The sequence below is a fragment of the Corapipo altera genome, unplaced genomic scaffold (genome assembly GCF_003945725.1).
Source record: "Corapipo altera isolate COAL_440 unplaced genomic scaffold, ASM394572v1 201, whole genome shotgun sequence".
Classification (NCBI taxonomy): Eukaryota; Metazoa; Chordata; class Aves; order Passeriformes; family Pipridae; genus Corapipo; species Corapipo altera.
This window is the reverse complement of record NW_020884940.1, coordinates 1487212-1512130: the sequence shown is the minus strand read 5'-3', so window position 1 is coordinate 1512130 and position 24919 is coordinate 1487212. Positions and strand designations below refer to the sequence as shown.

Below are 24919 nucleotides of genomic sequence, written 5' to 3'. Positions count from 1 at the left end.
GAGAGGATGGCTCAGGGCAGCAGCCTCTTGCACTGCGTCAATTCAGAAGCTCTATCAATTTAGAAGCTCTACCCTTAAAAAACACCTCTGTCCCAGGCACCTTCATCCACCAGAGCTGACCCCAATGCCCTCACCCACCTGTACATGTCATGCCATGCACTGTGCCACCCAGCCCCTGCCATACCTCGTACATCCTGGCCTCCTTTACGCTGGAGCCCAGGTCCTCCACGCTGGTGTGGATGTGCCGCTGGGTCTCCAGCTGGGATTCCACACTTGGAAGGTCGGTCCCCCACTCTGCCCGCTCCAGTCTCATCTGAAACAGGCCAAGAGGCTCAAGTCAGCATTCCTCATCTGCAGGAGCTCATTCTAAAAGGACACGAGGGCAAGGAAACCTCCCAGGTCACTTCAGAAGGAACAAACACCAGCCAGTCCTGGTAGAAGATCCTAAGCCAGTGCTCCAACACTGAATGATTTCTAGAACAGCCTACACAAGACCACCTGACTGCATCAGTACAGGTTTGCTTCCAGCTTTGATAGGCTCCCCTGGTACCCACTGATCAGCAGGACCACAAGAGAGAAAACCCACCTCAAGATGAAAGAGCTCTCCAGAAACACTGAACCACCAAAGCAATCATCCATAGATAAAGGCAGGAAAAAAGCCCAGAGCAGCTTCTTGCCTTCCCACATCAGCCTGAGCAGAGGCAGGAGATTTGGCCCAGCACTCACCTGCATCTCCTCCACCCAGGCCAGCAGCTCGTACACGAACCGGAGGCTGCCTTCATCTTCAGACGAGGAGATGGCCACCAGCTCTGTCCTGGTCATGGGCTTCCTGAACCAGGAGGCCGAGGAGGTGTGGAGCCCCTTCGTCAGGGACTCGCCCTTCAAGTGTGTCGTGCTCAGCGTGGACGTGGGCACCAGCTCCAGGGTGGAGAAGTGGCCTTTCCTGTACAGGTTGGTGCATTCCAACCTCAGAGTCACCAGCTCATCTTGCAGCCGCATGATCCTGGGGGAGCAGGCAAGGAATGGGTAAGGAGATACACACACCCTCCCTCCCTCCCTAGAACAGAGTAGACGGGCCCCGTGCAGCCCCTGACTACATTTCTCCATCTCGGACACAGTCCCTCTCACCTGAACACCAGCTCCTCCAGCTGGTAGTAGTTCTCATCCCGAAGGATCTGCACATCCACCTGGAGCTGGCGGATGAGCCCCTCACACTCCTGCAGGTACACGACCACGTCGGACTCGTACTGCACCGGTTGGCCTGACTCCAGGTGAGCAGCATCCTGCACCAGGAGAGAGGACACTGAGGGCTGGGTTCCCTCAGCCCAGGAGAGACAGGGAGAAACACGACAGCAGCCCAGCATCAGCTTTGAGACCGAAAAAACCTGATCCACAGGCTTAACTTGAGCAGAACGTGAATTCATCCCTCACACCCCACCTGGGACATCCCCCTTAGAAAAACTGCTGCAGATGAACTGAAAGCTTCTAGGGATAGATGGGATCACCGTTTTTAGCTCCCAACCCTTTCAAGTAACATCTCTTTCTCCCAGAACAAAAAAGCCCTCTTCAGAAATCTCCTCCCTACCCAGGGTCTGCCACCGAGTCCTTCCTGCCAGTCCTTTAGGCAAATAAAACACATTTGGGGGGTTTTAGGCCTCATTATACAACAAACTTTCCCAGAAGTGCTATTCTCCTCCACACCAGCACCTCTGCAGATGTCCAGCCTCAGCAGTTCCATCCCCAGAAGGCAAGACCATTCCCTGGTCACCCTGCCCCCAAGATCCTCCACAACAATCACAGTTCACCACGTACCCACCACTCCCACTTTAGCCCCTTTGGAACAGGCTCAAGGGCAGAAGAGAAAGGAACATTGTCTAGGGGAATCCACCACCCCAGGCAGAAGAGAGAGGAAGAGATGGGTACAAAAGAAGAGTAGGAAAACAAAGAAGTAAATAAAATTAGGAGGGGGAAATACCACCCCCCACTCACAGCCTGTAGTGTGTTCTTCGCCAGAGTGAGTTTTTCTTCACAGCTCAGAGCACCATTCTGGATTTTGTTAGCGATTTGTAGCAGCAATTCTAGCCTGGAATGACAGAGGGAGATGAGAGAGAGGTTTGGGATGTCCCTCTGGCCAGGGGAGCAGGAGACATCCCTTCCACAGCCACAGCACCAACCTCTCCACCGCCGGCCGCAGCAGCTTCTCGCGCTCCAGCATCTCGATGATGAGCTTGCCCCACTCCTCCTCCACATCGTTGGGGTGGTAGCCCTGGGGCAACTTGATGCGTCCAAATTCAATCCATACCTGGGGAAAACATCAACAGATCGGCACTGCCCACCTCCTCCTTGAGCTGGTTAGGGATTACAGCAAGGAAAGGGGCTTATAAGGCACCAGCTCTGCCTCTGCTCCCACAGTTTGCTGCTTGCTACATCATTTACCCTGAGGGTTATTCCCACTTCTCCATTCCAAAACAAACCTGAACTGAGCACACTTTAGTCTTGCTAAAAGCACAACACTCCCACCTACAAGCCTCCAGGTAGCCAGGATGATCCTTACCTCTAGTAGTTTGTAGAGCTCCTCTATCCTTCCTTTTTCCTGCTCTTTTGCTGGGATTTCAGTTTCTTTGAAGTGTATGTACTGGTTATAAAGTGCCTGGGATGAGAAAGGCTCATCAGGAACCACTCTGGGGAATGCCACCACCCTTCCCTTGGCACTGAGCACACAGGACACTGAGGATGGACCTTGTCCAGAACCTACCTTTAACTCTACAGGGTTCTGGGGGAAGGATTTGTCTGACATGAGTATCGTGTGCTGCTTGATCCATGAGATGAGGGACTCCACACGGGTCTGGTATTCCAGCCACCTCGAATCCACCTCCTGTGGGGTGAGAGTGTCTTTGCAGAGCACTGCTGGTGGGCAAGTCTCCGTGGGGAAAAAGGAGAGCCAGGTAGAGCACAGAGGGAACTGAGGTGCCACGGTCAAGCTACTGGGTGGATCATCTGTGATGCCATGCCAGGTACAAGGAGGAGGAGGAGGAGGATGATCTTCCTTGCAAGCTGCTCACTGGAAGCCAGCTCAGCTTTCCCATGAGCTCAAAACCCATGGAAGAACCTGCAGAGCTTGGAGAACACCACAGCCCCACAGGCACACCAGCAGGTCACAGGGTAGACACGCTAATGGGGAAGTTCCTTCCTCTCCCCAGGCCTCTTCCACCCATTAGCTATCTGCTACACAGGGAACCTCCAAACCTTTCCCACACCAATCAGCTGCCTCCCAGATTGCTTTCCCAGCCTCCCAAACCGCAGCAACACTTACAATAGCGCTGATCCCTTCTCCTCCCTCAGGGACTTTGGGAAAGGCATCGTAGATTGAAGACACATAAGTTATCACGGATTTCTCATCCGGAGAGGGGACATCCACATCTGACAAGAGGGAAGCAGAAAAGGCAGTGAGGAACAGGAGTGGGTGGAAAGGTCAGCATTTCCCTGCACCAGCCACATCCCCCAGCCTCCCACCTTCAGCATCCAGCAGCCGTGTGACCCCAAGGCGCTCCGCGATCTCGAAGGCCTGCTCCAGGTTCTCCCGGTTGCTCTGGATCTGCACCCTCTCCATGTCCACCAGATCTGGCCTGCAAGACACGCACCAGAGTCACGACACTGGCAGACAGCACGAGGTGCTCAGGGCAGAGCATCCTGGACGGGCATTGCTGCCATGGATGGCTCTGAGGGTTTGTCCCAGGCTGGTGGCTCTCTGAGGGGACCTGGGTTGCAGCATCTCCCCAGCTCATTCCCTTTGGGAAGAGGGAGGTTCAGGCTGTGAAGGAAAACCTCTTGGTCCCATTGACCAAGCAGCCAGGGCAGAAACCAGCCCTGCTGGCCCCAGCTCTGACTCACTGCCCATGCTGAGCAAGGCAGAGGGTGTGAAGGGCTCTGCTGTCCCTCAAGGAAAGCTCTCAGGAAAGCTCTGAGATCCTTGGATAAAAGCACGGATGGAAGTGCTGCTATTCATGGAAAATGAAAGGGCAGCATCAACATGTAACCACTGTAGCACTCAAGAGTTTAAAAGTTTTTCTTTTTTTTGCCTCTCTCCCCAACCTCATCAAGACATTTTTTTTTTTCTTGCAAACTGATGTATTTGTTGCTCATTCCAAGCATCCACCCCCCCAGCTACCTGGCAGAAGAGGTAATTCCAGGTAAAATGACATTGCTCCCTGCAAGTCTTACCCACATCCTCAAGTTCTCCAGACCATCACTGACTGCTGTGGTGGGCAGGGACCCCCGGGAGATCCTCATCCCTCCTCCCACCCACGCGACGCTCCCCACTGCTCCTTCCTGCCTACCTGTATCTGTGGATGAGCGCGTTGAACATCTTCCCATCGCTCCAGCATGAGGAAAAGTTGGTGCACTTCACCCCAATGTAACCTGCTGTCACCTTTTGTGTCCACAGAAGCAGCTTCTCCTTGGCTGACATATCCCCCAGCTCCCCGCTGATGTAGATGTCAGAGATCTGTAAGGAAGTGGCACAGCCGTGGGATGATGCAGGAGCAGGAAAGGCTCCACCAGGCACATCCAGTTTCTGTGAACTTGCCCCAGACCTGGCAGCTGCCAGGAAGGGCAGGAGGAAACTCCTGGTCACCGTGGGGTAGAAGGGTGGCAAATTTGGGAATGGACCACCAGACCTACAGGAGGGTGCTGGGGATGTGGCGTGGTTTGGGCAGGCTGGAGATCCAGGCAGGCGAGGGAAGCAAAGCCAGACATTTGCCAGCCCCATTTCACAGCGGCACGAGGTGTTGCTTGGCTGTGCAGCCCAACCCAGTCAGGACAGGGGCTACCACCACCAGACCCCAGCTTCCTACAACCACTGGAGCCACTCCTCTGCACCATCCCCATCCCCACCAGCCTGGGAATGTAATGTTCTGGAGAGAGGAGGCCCCAGGCGGGTCCCTTTCTGTCCCAAACATGCTGTGCCAACTGCAATGCTCTTGTACATCTGCTCCTCCTGCCCACCACCCACCACAAGGAGCCCCAGCACCCTCAGACACCTGGGGCTCTCATCCAACAGCACCCATGGTGAGCAGCAAGGGAGCACCCAAGGAGGGACCACCAACACCATCCCTTGCCAGGGCTGCAGGTGTGGCAAGGGATCCTCCACCTGGAGCTCCAGGGTACACCTGGATCATCCTGTTGTAAAAAATACCAACTTAAGAAGCACTTGGAGAGGACGCCTCTCCCCGACCTCCAGCTATGGAGCAGGGCCACCAACTCCATCCCGGTGGGAAAGGGAAGGACGGGGAGAAGGCTGTCACATCCCCCCTCTGCCTTGCTGTGCCCGGAGAGGGGGGTGCCAGGGGGTGCTGGTGGCAGGGGTGCCATGACCCACTTCCCCAACAAAAGAGACCGACAGTCACGGACCCCTCAGACAGACGCACAGGACTGGCTGCGAATCCCAGACTGGCACGTGACACCACGCACGTGTCTCCACATGCCAGCATATTTCTGATTGGCACGGCTTCCTCCTCGCCCTCCCCCTCCTCCAGCTCCCCAATTAGTACAATTACCTCCCCTTAATTAAGGGGCAGACAAAGGGGAGGATGTGAGCCGCTCAGATTTTCCGGGGTGCCTGTGGAAAGGCAAGGCAGGCTGGCTGCTCTCTGGATTCCTCCTCCCGGCACTGCAGGGAGAAGGTGTGCCAGCACCCGGCCCCACCCGCCGCCCTGAAAACACCCAGTTGCTTGATTCCTCCTCAAAATACACCCAGTTGGGTGCTAGCATTGCACAGGTCCCAGCGGTCAGACATCCCTTTGCAGGCAGGAGACAGGGACCTGCAGGATTATCCTTCTCTCCCGCCGGCGGGGCGGATGCTGCCGGTGTAATTTGTATGCTGCAGCTCACCTCCCTCTCCCCAGCCTGATACGCTCATCACACATAAAACTGCTCTTTGTCAGCTGCTGCCACACCACCGGCACTGCCTTTAACTCCTCCAGCCCCAGGGCTGGGTTTCCTTAGGGATGTCGGGAGCTGGCACCTGGCAGCAGAGCCAGGATGGATGGGGCAACGAGCTGGGTGAGCAGCAGGATGCAGGATGGGACCCTCCACGTCTGCAGGGAGTGGGAAGAGACCCACAAACCTCCATCTGTTCAGCACCCCCTTCTTAATTACCTGACAGCTTTTAATTAAGAGGAGAATGAACCCTTCTGTGAACCCTCCCATGGGCTGTGCCCCACCCAGGCATTGCTGCCCATCGGGGAGCACCTCACAGCACCCAGGTCTGACAAATCCTTTATTTTTAACCACTGACACAGCACTGGGGTTCTCCAACCACTGGGCCTTTTCCCTGAGAGCATCCTTGCAGGAGACCCTCCTAGAGATGCGCCTACAGAGGTGCAGGATGCAGCACCAGCTCCACCCTCCTTTCTTCACATCTCTCTGACAGGACAAAGATTTAGGGAGGCACCAGCGAGAAAAGAGAGCAGAAACTCGCAGGACTTGGGGCCAAAGCCTTCCAACACCAGCCTCATGCATCAAGCAACTGGTGGCAGGATGCTGAAGGCCAAATTATGCCTGTGACACTGGTCCCAACCCAGCAAAGGCATCAGGGACCACAGCCCCTTGAATCTTGTCCCGGGGTGTGCAAAGCTTGGACAAAACCCAAGGGCACCATCACCTGCCCTGGCACCCCCAAGGAGTGACCTCCAAATAACAACAAGCTACAAAACACAGTATCATCCCCTCCTCTTCCTCTTGGAGACCCCTTGGAGTAGGCACAGCCCCCATGTCTCCACATTCACCCACTGCCACCCTACTGGGAGCTGAGCACAGGCAGCAGGAAGGGGACACCACAAACTCACACCTGACCCAGCAGCCCTGAGTGACCCAGCACGTGTGTCACTGGTGACAGCAATGGCACCAAGACCCTGTGTGACCACCAGCCGCACCCAGCAGCTCCTGTGACGGTTGCTCTCAGTCTGCCCGTGCCAGGAGCAGAAGACAGGACAGGGATGCTTTCCCAGAGGAGATGCTGGAGGAGAAAAGGCTTCGGGAGCTTTCTGCACCAGCGTCCTCCCGCCCGTGCTCAGTACGAGGTTGCCCCTTGCTGGGATGACCATCCCCGGGGGCCACCAGGATCTGGGGTCCACTGAACCAGGTCCCCCCGCCCCACTCCAGAAAGGGGGTGAGGGCACACGCAGACACTGACCATTGCTCTGGCTGTCCCCGAGCTCCCCCTCCAATCCCAGCCCTCTGCAGCGAGCCTGTGGCCACCATCAGAGGGTGACACCGTGGTCCCACCAGCTCCCGTGGCCTTGGCTGGCCGGTGTGCCGGGTCACTGCCGTACCCCGAGGAGCTCCGGGCTGCGCTGAAGGAGGACGGGCTGCAGGAAGCTGGCAGTCCGTGCCCATCTCCCTCCCCGGACCGAGACAATGGCAACCCTGAGGTTCTCCCCACACTGGGGTTTTCCAGCTGATCCACCATGGGGGACGGCGTAGACAGCTCCGAAACGGTGCCCGGCTCTGCTGCGGAGGAGCAGGTCCATGCAGCGCTGGAGCTGGGATCATCACTGCCTCCTTTCCCCCAGGCATCCAGGGCACTGCCAGCCCCCGGCTCCCGGCTTTTCGCTGGCTCCTCGCCGGACACGACACTGGCCGGGGACAGGAGCCCCTCGGCGTGGCCATCGGTCCCCCCGCGCAGGGGCAGCAGCACAGCCCGGCAGCTCCCGGTGCCGCTCCTCTGCAGCTCGACCAGCCGGCTCACCGCCTTCTCGCAGTCCTTCTCGGCCGGGTTCTCCAGCAGGCGGGCGATGACGGTGGTGCCTTCCTCCTGGGAAGCTCCCGCCACACCCGGCCGCTGCGGCTCCAGCACCAGGCGAGCTTTCTGCACCTCCCCCTGGAAGCGCTCCTTCACCTGCACGATGATCCCGGGCTGCAGCGCCGACGGGTCGGGGTCCCCGCCGCGGGGCTCCTCTCCTCCCCCCTGCTGGGGGGCTGCCTTCGACTTCGGCGCCTCCTCATCCTCAGCCACCTCCAGCGCCCGGGGCTCCTCCTGCGGGGCTGCCTCCGGCATCGCTCTCCTCTTCCCTCTCCGCCTCCGTTTGAAGCGGACCCTTTTTTTGGGAGACAGCGGTGCCTTTCCCACGGCTTTTTCCTTCTGCTCTTTAACGCAGCCCAGCGAATTCCCCATCTCCTCCTCCTCCTCCCGCTCGGTGCCGGCAGTAACGCAGCTGAGCGAGTCGCCGGCTCCCGAATAAATCCCAAACCGGGCTTCATCGGATCAAGCGCCCGGCGCGCAGCGTTCCACGGACTGCCCCTCGCCGCCCGTCCCTCCCGCCAGCCCTGCCGCCACCGCCGCCGCTCCAGACAGCCATCTTACAGCCTGGGCGCTGCGAGGAGACAAATTCAAAGCATCTCACTGCAGTTCAGAAATCACTTGACCTAAAAGCAGGGGGAGCGGGGATTGGCTGCGGCGTCCTTCTCTCCAAATATGAGGTAATTGGAGCACGGCCCTCGCCAACACAAACAGGGAGCAGGAATCAGGCAGCGGAGCGAGGAGGGGAGTGGGAGAGGGTGGGGAAAGGGGGGATAAAACACAAAACCCGAGGAAGGTTGGCAAAGGTAGGATAAAGGAAGGGGTGGGAGAGAAATGGGGGAAAAAAAAAAAAAGCAGGGAGGAGTCAGAGTGACTCTGCATGCTCGCCAACCGGCTCCGCAGGGGTGTTTCTCTCCAGTTCGGGAGGTTTGCTCCTTAATTCTTAATTCCAAGAGCCCCAGAAGACCAGCTCACGTGCCCACACTCCTACCAGGCTTGCCCAGTTTGGGGCACAGATGGGCAGCCCAAGGTGCCCTGGGGACACGGTATCACTTCAGGGAGCTGCAGTTGGGGGGTCCCAACGGGAACACCAGTGTGATGGTCCCAATCCCACTCCAGCACCAGTCCTGCCTCCCTCCTGCAGCTTCTGCCCCAAATGCTGCCCAAAAGGGCAGGGGTTTGAGGAGCACGGAGCATCCCAACTCTGCTCACCGGGTCAGAACAGGGTAACCAAAGTGGGGCACCACCCAAAGTGGGGGTGTCACAAAAACTGGGGAACAGAAGGCATAAAGATGGGGGGACTGAGCTCAGCCCCAGCAAGCAGGGAAAAAACACTCAACGAGGAAACACTCAACGAGGAGTAACCCAGGAGATGACTAAGGGAAACCAGTGTCCTCGAGAGCTCCCAGGGCACAGGGAAGCCCCCAGGCCACAGGGGGGCACCCCCCTCTCATCTTCACCACTCCAGCTCCCTGCAGAGCTGGTGATGCCTGGGCTCTGCACCAGCACCATCCCACCACAAACCTCTCCCGGGTTCTCCCAGCCGCCTGCCCCCAGGCAGCAGCACTGGGACACGGGAGATTAAGAGGCTCACAATGGAGCTACAACCCCAGAAAAAATCCCGTTAGCGCAGGCGGGGACAGGACGCGCAGGCTCAGCGGCACCGGCCCCACTCTCTGTGTCACCCACCCTGTGCCCCACGGCAGAGTGGCAACATCCCCCTCCCAGACAGGCATGGAGGGGGACACAGGACCTCCTGATGTGCCCTCAGTGGTCTCCTGCAGCAGAGGATGCATCAGGGTAGGGTGACTGCAAGGACAGCGGGGACAAGATGCCACAGCCAGGGCCCCACTGGAGAGCACGGTGACTCATCAGCATCCAGAGCCTGCTCGACCCGGGCTGCTTCCCAGGGCCAAAGCTCGGGAAGAGCGCCTCGTCAGCAGCCTCACACCCAGCTTATCCCCCATGTTCCTCCCAAAAGCCTCTTCCCAAGGCACTGCCCATCCTCCAAAAAATTATAATCTTCCTCTTAAGTGTCAAAAGCCAGCACTAGTCCTGTCTGGAAGATGGCAGCAGGGAAACAGCAGGAAGCTGGGACACAGCAGTTCCCACGGGCTCAGGCCCACAGTGGAGATGACTCCACAGCTAATGCCACATGGCCACGAGCTGCTGACAGCAGCACCACTCAGCAAGCCCCACATGCCAACACACTGATGGCACTGGGGGCCACACATCATCCCCCTGAGGGCATCAAAGCTACAACCAGATAATTTGAGGCTATTAAAAACCCAAAACCCTCTTTTCCAAGAGCATCCCTAGCACACAATTGCTGGAGATGGTCCCGGGTCAGGGAGCTTCTCTCCTCTCTGCCCTGAACCACTGTCACACAGCTGACACATTCCATCCCAGTGACAAGTCCTGTGGCCCCACCGACCACCCAAAGGGCCGGGAACCACTCAGGATAACAGCCCCGTGGCCCCTTCCAAATTTGCTCTTCTCCAGAGCCTCCAGCTGAGCAAACAGCTACTGCCAACAACCCCGGTGCCAACCAGGAGGCCACCGCACACAGCCCATCATTAATGCTTTCATTATGCAGACGATGAGCAGAGGGTGTTGCTATTCTCCGACACGGTCTCCATGACACTGCAGTGTGTGTCAATCCTCTGGACCCATCCACGTGCCGGCACCGCCACGGAACATGCAGGAACATGGACACTGGCACCCCAGAGAGACAGCCCCGCTGCCCACCCCATGGCCCCCAGCAAGAAACGTCCACGGCCCTACCTGGAAGTGGAGGATGATCGTCCATATGAGCCCCAGGGTGAGCTTGGGGTTGCCATCCGTGATGTCATCGTTGCGAATATTCACCAGTTTCACCTGAAAAAGACACGAGAGGGTCAGAGCTGCCCGTCAGCACCGCCCTGAGAGCAGGGGGATGTGTCCCCCTCCCCGCTGTCCCACCCCGAGCACTCCTTGGGGAGTGGGCACACAACACCCCAGCAAGGAGGCAGCAAGGCCACCTCATCTCCTGGCTCGGGAAGGATTTTTCCATGTTTCCAGCGCTCTCCATCCAGAAGTGCTTTCCCAGCACTTAATGGCTTTACTTCAGCTCATGGAGCAGCGTCCCCAGAGCCCTGAGCACTGGTGCATAATTGAACAGCTCCAGCCCACAGAGCACGGGTAAAAGGGGATGACCAAGCTTTAACTCCATCCCAGGCTCAAAACCAAGCTCTAATCAATCAGCCTTAATGAAGGCATTGCCCTCCCTCTTCTCCCTTGAGGGAGTCCCTGCTCCCCACCACTCAACGGGACCCACAATCAGTCTCTGGCAGGAGTGTCTGGGGTAAGACATCCCAGCAAGGCCACCAGGCCATCCATCACACTTCAAAGGAAAAAGCTGTTTCATCCAAGTGGAGAAACAAGTTCCCCAGAGCCCTTGGCAAAATGTCTCTATCAAGGAGCTGGGGAGGAGGAAGAGGCGGGGGGGATGGAAGCGGCTCACCCTCCCTGGAGTAGAGAATGTGCTCAAATTTATTCAGTGCCCTCAGGCCAGCAGCAAGCGAGAAAAGTCTCTGCTTCAGCATGAACTGGTACAATTTATCATCATCATCGCCTTGGCATATCTGGGAGCATCACGGTGGGGAGACCTGACCCAACAGGCAGAACAGGACACCTGGCCCCGGGGCTGCGGGGGTTTCACCTGCAGAGCCAACAAGTCTCGGGATGCAGCCCATTGCTCCAGGCAGGATCTGCCCAGGGGTGCAGAGCGTGACTGGTCTCTGCCAGCTGCACAGGCACGGTGGGGCCAGCAGCTCCCAAAAACCCAGGGGAGGGAGCCTGTCCTCCAAAAACTGAAGGATAATCAGTCCATGCTGACAGCCAGAGGGGTGATGCCACAGAAGCACCTGGCTGTGCCAGCAGCGAGGCCAGGGGTGCACGGGCTGGGCAGAACCAGCAGCCACATCCCCCCCAGAGCTGGTGGCAGGGCACGGATGTGCCACAGCTGCCCATCCCCATCACTGGGATCTGCTGAGGAGCCCCAGGTGAGGCTTTCAGGGCACAGACGTGACTGTTGGAGACATTTGCAAACCCCTTCCCAGAACTGGAGTTGGTCCCTCATTTTCACAGTAGTTTTTATGTGCATGGCTGGATTTCAGAGGCACAACATCCCTGGGGAAAAGCCCCCCAAAAGTCATCCTCAACCAGCACCATGGAGACGGGCACACCCTAGCATGGGCTGATGCTGCTTCTCAACACCCTTCCCAAGCCCCAGCCAGGAGAAAGAACCACAAGCCACCCAGCTCTGCTGGATGAGCCTCTGTCAGCCCTTACCTGTCGCTGCTTCAGGAAATCCAGGGCAATCTGCACATTCTGCAGCCGGTGGAAGCGCATCCGCCCCTTCTCACGTGGCTGTAAGAGAGAGGCAGCAGCTTCAGGTCAGGCTCACAGGGTTGGCTGGGCTGGCAGCACCCCACATGCACAGCGGCCCCCCAGATCCCCTGGGAGCTGTCAGCGTGCTGGTGTGACCCCTTGTGCAGCCACACAACCTGCTCTATATCACTCTGGAGCAAATAAAGCCATGGCTGTGCACAATCCTGCTGGAAGGTGGCAAAAAGGCCCCAGAGGGAGACTGAGGTGGAAAAACCTGAGACCTAGACCTCTGCTGAGCCCCCAAGGGTTGGTCTCCAGGCCTGGCAGCAAGCAGGACTGGCTCAGCCTCCAAGATCCCAGGGCAGGATCTCACCCAGCCCATGGAGAGCCAGACAAGTTGGGAAAAGGGCTCAGCAAAGAGATGGACTCAAACAGCTACAGAGTCCGACTGATCCAGGTGGAAGCAGAGGTAGGACATGGAGACCCAGGCAGGGACCAGCTGTGGGTCCCCACTGAGGGCAGAGGAACCCCCACCTCAGCATCAGCCCCTCCAGACCCAGCCTAGAGAGTCTTCCTGCACATGGGCAGGGGCTGCTGCTTGAGGTACCATCTCCAAATCCTTCAGGAAGGGGAAAATGAGACACCCTGGACTGTGCCTGATGCTGCTGCAGGTCAAGGATTTCCAGAGGCACCCGTTGGCTGAGTGGTGGCAAGGGAAAAGGTATGGGGATGTTGGATCTGCTTTGAATCAGTAGGAGTGGGAGGATCAATGCCCAAATCCTGATCCCAGCCTCAATATGAGGATTCACCAGGATGTTCATAAAATCACAGAAAGTTTGGGTTGGAAAGGACATTAAAGACCATCTAATTCCAATGCCTTGCCATGGGCAGGGACGCTGTGTTCTGAACTGTTAGGACACCCCAAGTCCTCTGAATCACCTTCCTCAGCCTGAAGGGAAGACCTGTCCCTGCAAGGGGAGGAATCGTCCCTGCAACGGGAACATCTCCAGGCCTGCACAGAACCATTGGGAAAGTGCTACAGCCCAAGCTCCTCCTGCTGAGGTGACACTGCACAAGAGCATCATCACCTGGAGCACAGGGGCTGGAAAACACACCTTCTCTTACACCTGACCAAGTTTTGGGTCTGTCCCCTCCAGGCTGACCCTGGGACTACGCTGCGCTCGCTCCCAGCTCCACTCACATGCACAGGGGTTGCTGGTCGTGCCCCGTATCCCAGGAAGTGCCTGTGCCCGGAGCCTGTCCATGCAGTGCCAGGTGAGCAGCTGTGTGGGACCCGTCCCTGTCCCCTCCCACCCCGTGGAGGGGACACATGCTGTCACACTGGGTGGGTGAGTGCCCTGGCTGCAGGCGGACGCTGCGGTGCACGCACAGATAATCCAGCTCGCGGGAACGCAGCCCCGGGATGAGGGAGCATCTCCACTCTCACAGCTTCCCCTCCACACACCCTCGCTCAGGGCGACCACCCCAAGTGGGTTTTATCCAAAAACCACGGCTAAAACCGGGGAGAGGGGAAGGCTGGGCTGCACTGGACTATCTGACGGCACTCCAGCGTCTGCCAGGGATACGCTGCATCCGGGACAGGCTCAACCTACTTCTTCATCATCATCATCTTCCTCCTCACGCTCCTCGCTGCTCGCACGGCACCAGGCCGGTGCTCTCACCAGGCGAAGGCTCCGCTCAGCTGGCGGCTCTACGGGCTAAGGAGGGCGGGAGGGACGGCGACGGGAGGGTGACACAACAGGGGAGACAGAATGGAAACCAAAATGCAACACCCGGGTGCGAGGAGAAATAAAAAGAGCAAGGGACGAAGGCGGCTGGGTCTCTGGCACGCTCCGAGCCCCAGCACAGGAATTTCCTCCTGATTTTGGAAGCTGGGAGCTGTGTGGATCGTGAGTAGCGTGATCCAATTTTTCAGCCCCCACAAAAACCGATTTGGCGTCTCCGGAGGGTAACGGAGGGAGGTAGCAGATCTTTGCCCAGATCCTATTTTGGGGGAAAACTAAAATAATTCCTGCTGTGCTACCCTGTTACAGCAATCAGGATTCTTCCTGGAGCTGAGGGAATGTGTCAGTCTGAGAAGGAGGAGGAGGAGGAGGAAGAAGGAGGAGGGGGGATTCCACGAGAAGAGGTTTGCACCACTGACTGCTACAAACCCAGCTCGTGCAGGAGCTGAGCACGGGGCAGGAGTGTCAAATCTGAGTTAAACTGCTGGGCACGCTGCCACAGAGGCAGTTTTTAGTCAGATCCGCTGTTATCCATGATTTTAAATTTGGAGCCAGGACTGGAAGATGCAGGTGTGTAAGACTTAGCAAAAAGAGGGCTTTACCCAGGGCACCATAATCAGATGCTTTGGTGGTATCCAAGAGAGACCAGCCTGGAGGACAGGGTTTTGAGTGAAAATAAATAAATAAATAAATAAATTATAATAATAACTGTAATAATAAATAATAATAGCAATAATAATAAAAGAAACAATGACAGACATTTGAAAACAGAACTGTGGCATAAGAAATGACAGCTGATGGCTGGGAGTGGAGGGGAGCAGGGGTAGGACAGAGGGGGCTCGGGGCAGGGGGTGGTTCAGCATCCCTGTCAATCCCTGGAGACTTACCAGCTTCACTCCTGACAGCACTTCCAGGAGGGAGATGAGGTTGTGGCCATCTCGTAAATCCTCGTAGAGGTCGTTGATGTGCTTGCGCACCTGGGGAGGGGAAAAGCCATCAGGCCATTTCAAACTGTTACTCCAGAATTATGGCCAAGGAGAGCAGCCTCCCACCTTCCCAAATGACCTGGTAGAAGCTGCTGCCAATTTTACACGCAAAAAAATCTGACTGTTAAACCATCTGTACTCCAGGTAATCCCATAACACTGCACACAGATCCCTGCAGGAAGGGTAGCTCTTCCCGAGGCGGTGGTTTAACTTCTCACATTCCTCACAGCATCTCCCAAAACACAGCACCCAGATTCCACCTGGCAGCAGAGGAGGTTTCCATGGGCAGCACAGCTACAGGAGCAAGCTGACCCCATCCAGCCTCTCTCCCTGCTCTTCCCCAGACACCCAGGTTTCCACTTTCCTGGGAGTCCCCAGATGTTTTCCCAGAGAAGCTTCAAGATTTTTCTGTTTTTCCAGCCTTTGTAAGATTTAGAAAGCAGCCAAAAGCTTGGCACAGAGTTTTGCAAAGCTGGCAGGAAAACACAGCTGGGACACCTTGTACTCAAGTCATTTCTTTTCCTTCTTTTTTTTTTTTTTTTTTGGTTCTGTTTTTGGTAAATGGAGAATTAATTAAAACCCACCCAGCACTAACCAAGAAAAGCAAGAGGCACCTTGTGGTGCCATGTTAATCCTGCTTAAAAACATGTCCCTTGGCACTGTTTGGGGCTCCTCCACACGCAAGAGCATCCTTTGAAAGACAAAAAAGCCCATTTTCCCTGGCAAGGTGGTGTGAGGGAAGAACCTCCTTTGCCCTGGCATGAGGGAGGATGCACAAGCCTCCTGTTAAGCAAGGACCAGGTACCCAGGAGGGAAAGGTAATAAAAGGGCTGTGTGGTGATGCTACAGTGCCCTCCAAAGGCTCCAGCACATTTCCAGCACATCCTGCTCTGCTCTGAGTAAAGACACTCATGAATACTGAAGTTAAACAGTCCTAGGTATAAAAAAAATCGTAAAAAACCTTAAAAAGGCATTTATCTGCCAGTCCTGAGCTGGAACAGACACACACATGGTCATTTAACCAGCTTTATAATAAAATACGTGACTCTTACCTTCATCAAGTGTTTATTGACCCATTTAGTGAAGGTTTTCTTTTGGACTCTGTCCCGTTCATCTGTCAAAAGAAGACAAAGGCAGCTCTTGGTCAGTGGTTCTCATGCAGAAACTCAAACGACTTTGAAATGAGGGGAAGAGACAGAGGGATCGCCGCCGGTGCCAGGACGGATCCCGCGCCGGCACAGGGAACAGAGGCGGCTTATTCACGGGTTAGTGCGGGACAGGGCCGTTCACGAGGCTCCAACATCTCCCTGGGGCAGGGAAATGGCAGCTAGGACAAAACACACTGGTTTCCTGGTGAGAATAGTGTTATTTAATGAACACAGCGTGGATGGCTGGGATAGGTGTAACTGCAGCTGGCAGCACCAACTGAACGCCCAAAATGTGCCCCTGCTGTGGCTCCTCGGCCCCTCTGGAGGCAGCACAGGGAGGGAGGGGGGGTTTGCCTGAGCCCACCCACTTTAGGAGGGTGTCCCTCTGCCCTGCCTGCTCCAGGAAGGCTTTAGGGCATTATATAAACCCCCCAGATGTCCCGTTAGAGGCCTCGGCCGGGCACCACCAGGGTGTGCAATTAGCAGCTTACTCTGTCGCTGTATTTTTGGTTCATTGGATTGTCAGGATTTAATGTTTATTTCTGTCCTGCAGCTCAGCCCTGGCCAGACACTGAGAGTTCTGAACGCCGGCGGGACAGAGTGACAACGTGGGTGACACTCCCAGGGGGTCCTGTCCCCCAGGGGTGGTGGGGTGACAGGATGGGAGATTTGTGGTGATGCCCAAGCAGCAATGGGGGAGCTCCAGGCAGGCTTTTTGCTCCATGGAAAAAATAATATCACATGAAAAAAAAGGCAAGAAGATGAAAAGAGAGGGCACAAGATGGGCCACACACACTGGAGGGTCCCACAGGGTGCAGGGGGGTCCCACTCAGCTCCCACCTCCCCATGCCCAGGCAGTGAGGAGGGCTCAGGGCAACTCCAGCAGCCAGCCCTGCACCCAGTGGGATCACTTGGGTTTAACAACAGCACCCCAGAGGAAAAGGTTCCTCAGCACCAACCCCACAGCACATGACCCCAGGCTCCCGAGCACTGTCCTGTCCATTCCAGGGGATCCCTGGGATATTCAGGAAAGGATGAGCCCCATTCCCCCAAGAGACTCCCTCTGACATCCAGGTCCACCAGGCAGCAGCACCCCTCACTTTGGTTTTAAGCCAAAAATCAAGAAAAGGGAGAAAACAGCATCTCTCAGCCAGAGATCCCCATCCACACCGTGTGTCCTGCCACACAGCCCCACACCCCACTCCCCGGGATGGGGGGGTCACTGAGAGTCTCTGCACAGTCCCAGAGGCCCTTGAGAAGACCTCCCAACATCTCCATCCACACAGATTGGAAAGCACCATCCAACATCCTTCCTCTTCCTCCTCCACCCCATGGCTTCCCCTCTTGCAAGCGCCGCAGTCAGACACGTGGCACACGGCGACACGTCACTTCGCCATGTCCCCCTCCATCCCTGGGTCAAGGCACTTAATCAGGTGCCAAAAAACTACCCGTTGGTTGAACTACGTCCACGCTCACTTCCCATCCTGCCAGGCTCCAGCCTCAGCTTCCCAGGACAATGCGGCTGAGCCACAGAGCTGCTGCCTGGCACCACCAGCCATAGGAAGCTGTGTCACTCTCACGTGTTTTTAGGGACTTTTCCTTCACCCGGCCCTCCCAGAGTCCCAGTGTTGGGTCCCTTCCCAACCCTGGTGTTAATTCAGGGTGGATAAAGCTCCATATCCCGTATCCCGTGTATCCCACAGGCTGGGCAGGGGAGGGTGGTGGGTACTAACCGATGCAGCACATCCGGCACACCAGGCAGGCGCTCAGCCGCCTCCTCTCCCCGGAAAGATGCCGCCTCTCCATCGCCCCAGCCCAGGATGGGGAGCGCTGGGTCCCGGCAAAGCAGCGGCTGCCTCCCGGCTCCCGGGGAAGGGTCTTCTGGCGGCACCACCCACTCGCCAACCTCGGCCCCAGTGGGTGCAGACGGGTGAGTTCTCACCCGCAGCTCCTCCCACCAGACCACTTCCTACCCCTGGTGCCCCCAGTGCGGGCACAGGCCGTTCCTCCTCCGGGCTATCACCGCAGACCTCACCGAGATGTCAACGGCTGCTTTGCCTGCAGTCTCCCAGCTCCTCGCGCTTCTCCGGGTGCTCCCAGCCCCGGGTGCCGCCAGCGCGGCAGCTCCGTGCCAGCAAAATCCTCACCCACGGTCCCAACGGCCAGCAAAGCAGCTTGGAACACTCCCAGCACGGAAGGGCAGAGCTGCCACCTCCAGCACGTGAGGAAGAAGCGGTGCCGAGTGCGGCACGGCTCCGGCTACCGGCGGGTTGGGGGTGCAGGCACCGGCTCGCCCCGCAGAGCTGGGCACTGCCCGCTGGCCGGCTCTTGGCTTGTTTTTCCTTGTCTTGTTTTCCAGTTAATTGCACCAGGGACAGGAGGGACAATGCTGGGCTGTTCTCCCCGCTCTCGCCTGCAGCTCCTGCCCAAATCATGTCCCGGGTCTGAAGCGCTGGAGCCGGGACACGGCGCAGCCCCGCTCGGCACGCGGGGAGATAACGGGGGCCACCTTATCACCACCTCTCTTCCTTTTCTTCTAAATATAATCCCCCTGCAGCCCTCCTGCCGGCTGCTGCCCCAGTCAGGAGGGCAAGAGCAGCCAGGGTGCTGCCTCGGGAAGGCAGGAGCACGTCCCCGAGCATCGCACGGAGCACGCGGGGACGGAGGCACGTCACCGAGTCCCACACGGACAGTCTGCAGCCAGGCACCTCCAGTGCTGGATCCCAGGGTTGCCCGCAGGCCAGCAGCTCCTCGACGAGCTCCCTCTTCCCGTCTCCTGCAGAAATTGAGGGTTTTCCTCCTTTTTTTTGCCCTGTCTCACCACCTTTGGGTGGTTCCCGAGCTCCAACCAGATTAAACCTCCCCAGCCCGCACCCGCACTATCAGCTGAGCTAATAATAATGCTGGTTACTGCTTACTAACAATATTAAGGCATTGCAAGCTTATCTCTCCCTGGCTTATCTTTTCCAGAGTCACCCTGACAAACAACTTGTTGCAATCCCTTCATGTTCGTCCCCTCCCTGGTTGCATCCCCCCATGTTCGTCCCCTCCCTGGTCTAGCAGAGGTTTGCTGGCCTCAGCCACCAAGAACCACCCTGTCACCAGCCAGGGACAGTGAGCAGAGGCGATGGCCTGGGCAGCAGGCAGGTAGGGCACGGTCAGAGGGAAGGTTACAGTGGCCAAAGGAAATCTGTCCCACTCTGAAGACAAGCCAGCAGCAGGAAAAGCAAAGGCAGAGCTTCAGGTCCCCTCACACGCAGGCCATGGAGCAAAGGCTGGTGGCAGTGACACAGGGAACATCACCAGCAAACAGAGACAGTGCATGTGGTTTAATTCCCTCCCCACCTCCTCTCCCCACATTGCACACCAGAGCTCAGCCCACCTCATCCCCAAAAATGGGGATCTCAAAGGAACCAGGGTATTGTCTGCCCTCCATCACAGCAGCACAAATCCCCCACAGAGGGGCAGAAGCAGCAAGGACCAAGGAACATTGGTGGCCACACCAGGGGAAGGTGGTTTGGGGAACTTTCCCTCTGCTGTTGGCCCCACAAGTGAACCCAGCTAGGAAGGGGGAACAGGGAAAACCATCCTGCCCCATATCTGGTATGCAGTGCTCCAAAATCAGAGGCATCAGCTGAGCATGGAAAGAAAAACTCCCACTCACCATCCTGCTGGACCTCAGGGCCCCCAGGCACTTGCCATCGTCACAGGGATGGCTCCCACAGGCACTGGGTGCCAGAGAACCCCCCCAGCACCACCACGACACCCTGCTCAGACAATTCCCTTCCCGCTTGCCCGCGGCAGCCTCCATCCTGGCAGCCTGCCTGTCCCCAGCAGCTCCCAACACGTCTGGCCGGGAGCTGCCGCTCCCCCATGGATCTCTCCTCCATCATCGCTGGCCTTGCTCACTCTCACACTCCATCACCGTGTGCCTCCTCCTGCTCAGGCTGCTGCTGCCAGAGCCTGGTCCCAGCCCTGGAAATCAGCAGGATAGAAGGTGCCTGGCCAGGCACCATCCCTAATCCTAACCCTGGCTTGGCACCCTCCATCCCGTGTGTGCTCAGTGCTCCCCGGGATGGCCCTTTGCCATCCTTAGGAGGGAAACCAGGGGGTTTCATGTCACCCACAGGCTCCTTCAGCCTCCTGGAATAAAGCTGGGAAGTGGCTCACAAACTTTCTGCCCCTGCTCATTAATTCCTGCTAAATCTGAAGGAATATGGGAAATCTCAGACAGGGCCCTGAGCTGGACAAGCTTGAGGACATCTCCGAGCCCATACTCAGGATTAAAGTGGCATTAAACTGCGAGAGACAACCTTGGAATGACAGAGGGGTTGGTTACTGAAAAATTCCAAAAAATTCAAATTTCTAAGCACTGAAACCCATTGCTTTCACTTCAACACAAGCAAAGAATGGGAAAGCACAGGGATTTTTTTAAACCTGGTCCTGTTAAGATGTGGGATATGCAAAAAAACCTGGCTGGCTGAGGAGCAGGAGGTATTTGAAACATGCTGGCTGCCAACTTGAGAGCTGACATAATCCATCATGACAACAGAGCCAGCCAGGCGGGATTTACAGAGCCTTTCACCCAGGGAGAGGAAACGGAGCCTGATTCAGCCTGGAAGAATGCACAAGAGATACCTGCGCTGGAAAACTATCCAACCCCCGGATATTTAATGAGGGAGACACCTGAGAAGTGGTGATGCAAAGGAGAGGGGGGCGGATGCTCAGCAGAGCTGGGCAGGCATCACAGGGCAACAAACTTGCTCCAAGATGACCCCCATCTTCCACGATGCTGTGCACACAGGATGGGCTTCACCTGCCCTTTTCTGGGAAGGAGTGATGAAGGAAAACATACTTGCTGCTTGCAACACTTGCTCCAGGATTTTTTCCAAAAGGGATGGATTTGGGGGGGGGAGGGGATACACCCCTCCAAGAAGGGCAAAGCAGCAGGTCGGCATGGGGAAGAGACAGTCAAGTTGGGAAGCATTCAGGAGGTCTCTGGATGGAGCCAAGCACATCTCTGGACAACACTGCCTGGCCACGGAGACTAATTAAATGGACAAGGAACGGCAGGTCAGCAGGAGGAATTGCAGCAAGTCTGGGTTTAGTGGGTGATGGTGCACTCTGTTTGTGCAATTCACTCTTAATCTCCCTCTCCCAGTAGTTTAGAGGGAGAAAGGAAGAAGTGTATCCCCAAACAGTATCTAGGGAAAAGTCCTGCACGTTGCCCAGGCTGCGCAGTCCCGCCCCTTTTCATGGAAAAAGGGAAAGAAAAGGGGGATTCGGTCACGGCCGCGGGGAAGAGGCCCCATGCAGAGGCACAGGCTAGAACAAGCACTGCTAGAGAAAAAAAAAAAAAAAAGAGGGAGGAATCAAAACAAACAAATCCCAGGAGGAAGAGGCCAGGAGACAGAAGGAGCTACCGAGTCCTTGTGCGGGGCCTTGGAGCTATCGCACCTCCCTGTAACGAATCCTCACGCTCCTTGGGCAGTCATGTGCAAGCCCTATTTTGGGAAACTGAGGCAGGGTCAGCCCCAGCTGCTCGGTGAGGTCGTGCCAGCACCGGGAGGAGCTCCCGGGGCTGCGTCTTGCCGGTGCCGGCAGCTCCCGGAGACGCCGCTGTCACGGTGAGGGGTGGGAGTGACGCTCCCCTACACCGGGGCAGAACCGGGAGGCAGAACCCAGCCACGTGTCGTGGGATTGTGCCAGACAAAAAGCAGCCTCATCCCCAGCAGGACCACTCCCCAATCCCAGCCCCACATGGGCTGGGAATGGGTGGCGAGGCCAAATTTAGGCGGTAAAACCTCTGAGCACCCCCCCTTACATACACACAGGGCTCAAGGCCACCGGGAGGATCCCCCATGGCCGTGTCCTCCTCCCTCCTTCCCGCAACCACGGCCCTGCCCAGACACTGCCAACAGCTCCTGGGGAGGGAAAACAATCCATGACCCTCCGGCCATCTTAGTGCCTCCCTGTCCCCCCCGAACACCCCTACCTTCCCTGCTCCGGCTCCGCCAGTACAGGACGCCCGCGATGCCCAGGACGTGGCTCAGGACAAAGGCGGCGGGCGGCAGATAGGAGCTCTCCGACAGAGGCATTGTCTCCTATTCCCGGCCCGTTATCCCAAGTCTGGCTCCAAATTTCTTTCTCCTGAGGCTGCCGGAGTCCGGCATCGCCGGGAGGGGCGAGGGGATGGGAGCTGAGTCGCTGCCTGTAGAAACTTCCAAAACTTCCTGCCTGCGCCTCTGCCTGCAGCTGGCTGTGTCTCCCCGGAGCTGGCAGGGCTTGGGACAGCCAGCGCCGCTGGGACTGGGAGATTTGGGAGCTCGAAGAGGGGGCGGGTAGAGGGACAAAGTGAGCGTCAGGCCGGCTCGAACATCTTTCCTCGGAGTTCTCGCGGCCAAACTTCGTCCACCCCCCCGCTCGGCGGGGAGAGACGTCATCTCCTCGATTTCCATTCCCAGCGGCTCTGGAAGGTCGGCTGCGGCTCCGGCGGCCGCGGCGGGGGGATATCGGCGGGAGCGGCTGCCGTGTCGGCATCACTGCAACACCCACATCCTCACGGGGGGCTTGGAGGGGCACGAAACCTCGGCCCCCCCCCGCAACGGGTGACAGTCAGCAGCGTCCCCTGCCAGCACAGAGCCCGGCAATGCCAACACACCGAGGGAAGCTGGGATCGAGGGGGAGCGGCTGGGAGATGAAGGCAGCGCCTCGAGGGGCTCCCAGGGGGCTCGGTACCCCGGGCTGGACCCAGCACCCCCCTGGTCACAAGAGAATCTCTGCCCAGCAAAGGGGCAAAAGCAACACCAACAAAATTTGGTCTTCTGGGAGTCAAGCACCCAAAGGACATTTCCATCACCCTCCCTGGATGCCCAGGTTAAGGATCAACTGCCAGGACACGCCCTATGGGGAAATCCCCCCAAAAGATGCTCCAACACCAGAGATTTTTCCACCCCCCAGCCTTTCCCACAGTCGGGTGTCCCACTTGCCCCCAGCATCACACCGTGCATGGTGAGACTTTGCAGCCCAACCCTATTTACTAACGGTTTGCACCATGTTGGGCGTTACTCAGAGTTTCGGTTCTTTTCGGAACCGCTTCCGGCAGCAGCGGGACAGGGACAGCACAGGGAAACCGAGAGGAGCCAGTGCCTCCCCAGCCCCTTTGCCGTTGTAACCACAAGCAAACAGGGCGGGGAGGCTCCCACAAAGCCTGGATTGATTTCAGAGCCCATCACATACCACGTCCCCCCCACCAGCTCCCGAGGGAAGAAACTTGCTCTTGGATAGAAAGTTGTAGGGAATTAAAGGCTCGTTTTTTCCCCGTTACCTTCCCCAAAGGGCTCAGACAAGAGAAGGTTGTTCTGCCGACGCCTGGAGGCGAAGGGGAAGCTGTTACAGTGAGGATGGTACAGTGCAGACCTGCAGAACATCAGCCTGGCTCAGGATTTACTGATGGGAGAGCCAGGAATCCCAGCTGAGGGTTTACTGACCAGCCAGGAGTCCCAGCTCACACAGGGACAGCATCACACCAGATGCTATCCTGCAGCACCTACTCTACAGCTGGAAAACCCCACGAGTTCCAGAGCATCACCCAGGTGCAAACAGATTTAAATTTATAACCCTGAGCAGCTCCCCAAACCCTGCAGCCACAAGTTGGTCAGGCTCACAAAGAAAACCACATCGAGCAAAACCTGACAGACCCAAACACAGCCTGAAATATTCCAAAACCTGACACAGGTTGCCCAGAGAAGCTGTGGATGGCCCATGCCTGCAAATGTTCAAAGGCCAGGTTGGACAGGGCTTGGAGGCAGGAGGCAGGAATAAGATAAGTTTTAAAGTCCTTTCTAACCCAAATCATTCCATGATCCAACACTGCATCATTCCCTGGGGGTCCTGCACCCCTGTGACCTCCTAACATTGTTCAAGATAACGAGATGGGCAACAGAAAATACAGAGTTACCCCGGGGCTCGGCGCTGTTGCAATATATTTTTCTAGAGCTTCATCCCTGCCCAGATGAAAAATATCCCAGCATAGTTTTCATCCAAAGCCGTCTGCTTTGTGTTAAGGCTGCAGGAGGAATGACCCACCAGCAGGCACGAGGCCACCATAAATGGGCCCATGGTCCATCCTGAGCAGGGTAAATAACACCCTGCAAGGCAGGTGGCTGCTGGTGATGTGATGGAGCTGGGATGTGCCAGCAGAAAAGGGTCTGGGAAGCAGGAGCTGCTTTTCCACATTCCCTCATTCCAGCTGCATCCACGGGGGCTGAGCTGCTCCTGTGCTTCCCGGGTGCTTCCTGCATGGAGCAGCTGACAAAATGCCCTGAGCACCTGATAAAATGCCCTGAGAACTGCCAGCTGCTCCAGCTGCACGAGGCTTTGGGTAAAAAAAAACTTTAAATACATATACAATCATCTATAAATATATATTTTACTTCTAGATACAAGCAGACTTTAGATATAAAAATGTCATAGAACCATAGAATATCCTGAGTTGAAAGGGACCCACAAGGACAGAGAATATATATAGAGAGAGAATATATTTATATATATTTATATATATTTTTATATATTTATATATATATTTATATAAATGTATATTTTCATATATAAATACATCCTCCGGCTGCACTAGGACACCCTGAGAATTCCTGTGATCCCCCACTTCATCCTGCTCAGTTTAACACCCTCATCCTACTTTCCTTTCTCTGCTCAGCACAAGCCACTGCAGGAAGGTGATAAGGCAGGAGGCAGCTGATCTGGGGTGTCTCAAGAGCCAATGGCGGGTTTCGGGGTGACTCGTCAGAGTTCTGGGGACCACCCGGATGCAGCCTGAGCCTGCCCCCCCCTGCTTGCCATGGAAACCACCAC

At 56.7% G+C, this 24919-nt stretch overlaps 1 protein-coding gene across 24 annotated transcripts in view; it reads right to left on the bottom strand.

Annotated features, from left to right (window-relative positions):
• Positions 1-24919, bottom strand: part of MACF1 (microtubule-actin crosslinking factor 1) — a 139299-nt gene that overhangs the window by 90145 nt on the left and 24235 nt on the right. For 9 of the 24 annotated variants that reach the window (XM_027661218.1, XM_027661207.1, XM_027661219.1 and 6 more), the window contains exons 2-15: positions 15953-16014; positions 14802-14891; positions 12131-12208; positions 10583-10675; positions 4338-4504; positions 3514-3626; positions 3314-3420; positions 2756-2875; positions 2555-2650; positions 2175-2302; positions 1990-2083; positions 1129-1283; positions 727-1003; positions 185-313 (exon numbers count right to left, since the gene is read on the bottom strand). In XM_027661218.1, the coding sequence (XP_027517019.1) occupies positions 185-313; positions 727-1003; positions 1129-1283; positions 1990-2083; positions 2175-2302; positions 2555-2650; positions 2756-2875; positions 3314-3420; positions 3514-3626; positions 4338-4504; positions 10583-10675; positions 12131-12208; positions 14802-14891; positions 15953-16014 (1709 nt within the window). Of the gene's footprint in view, positions 1-184; positions 314-726; positions 1004-1128; positions 1284-1989; positions 2084-2174; positions 2303-2554; positions 2651-2755; positions 2876-3313; positions 3421-3513; positions 3627-4337; positions 4505-7192; positions 8280-10582; positions 10676-12130; positions 12209-14801; positions 14892-15952; positions 16015-22043; positions 22147-24919 lie in introns of those variants that run through there. The other 15 variants (XM_027661203.1, XM_027661201.1, XM_027661210.1 and 12 more) reach the window with 4 other exon arrangements.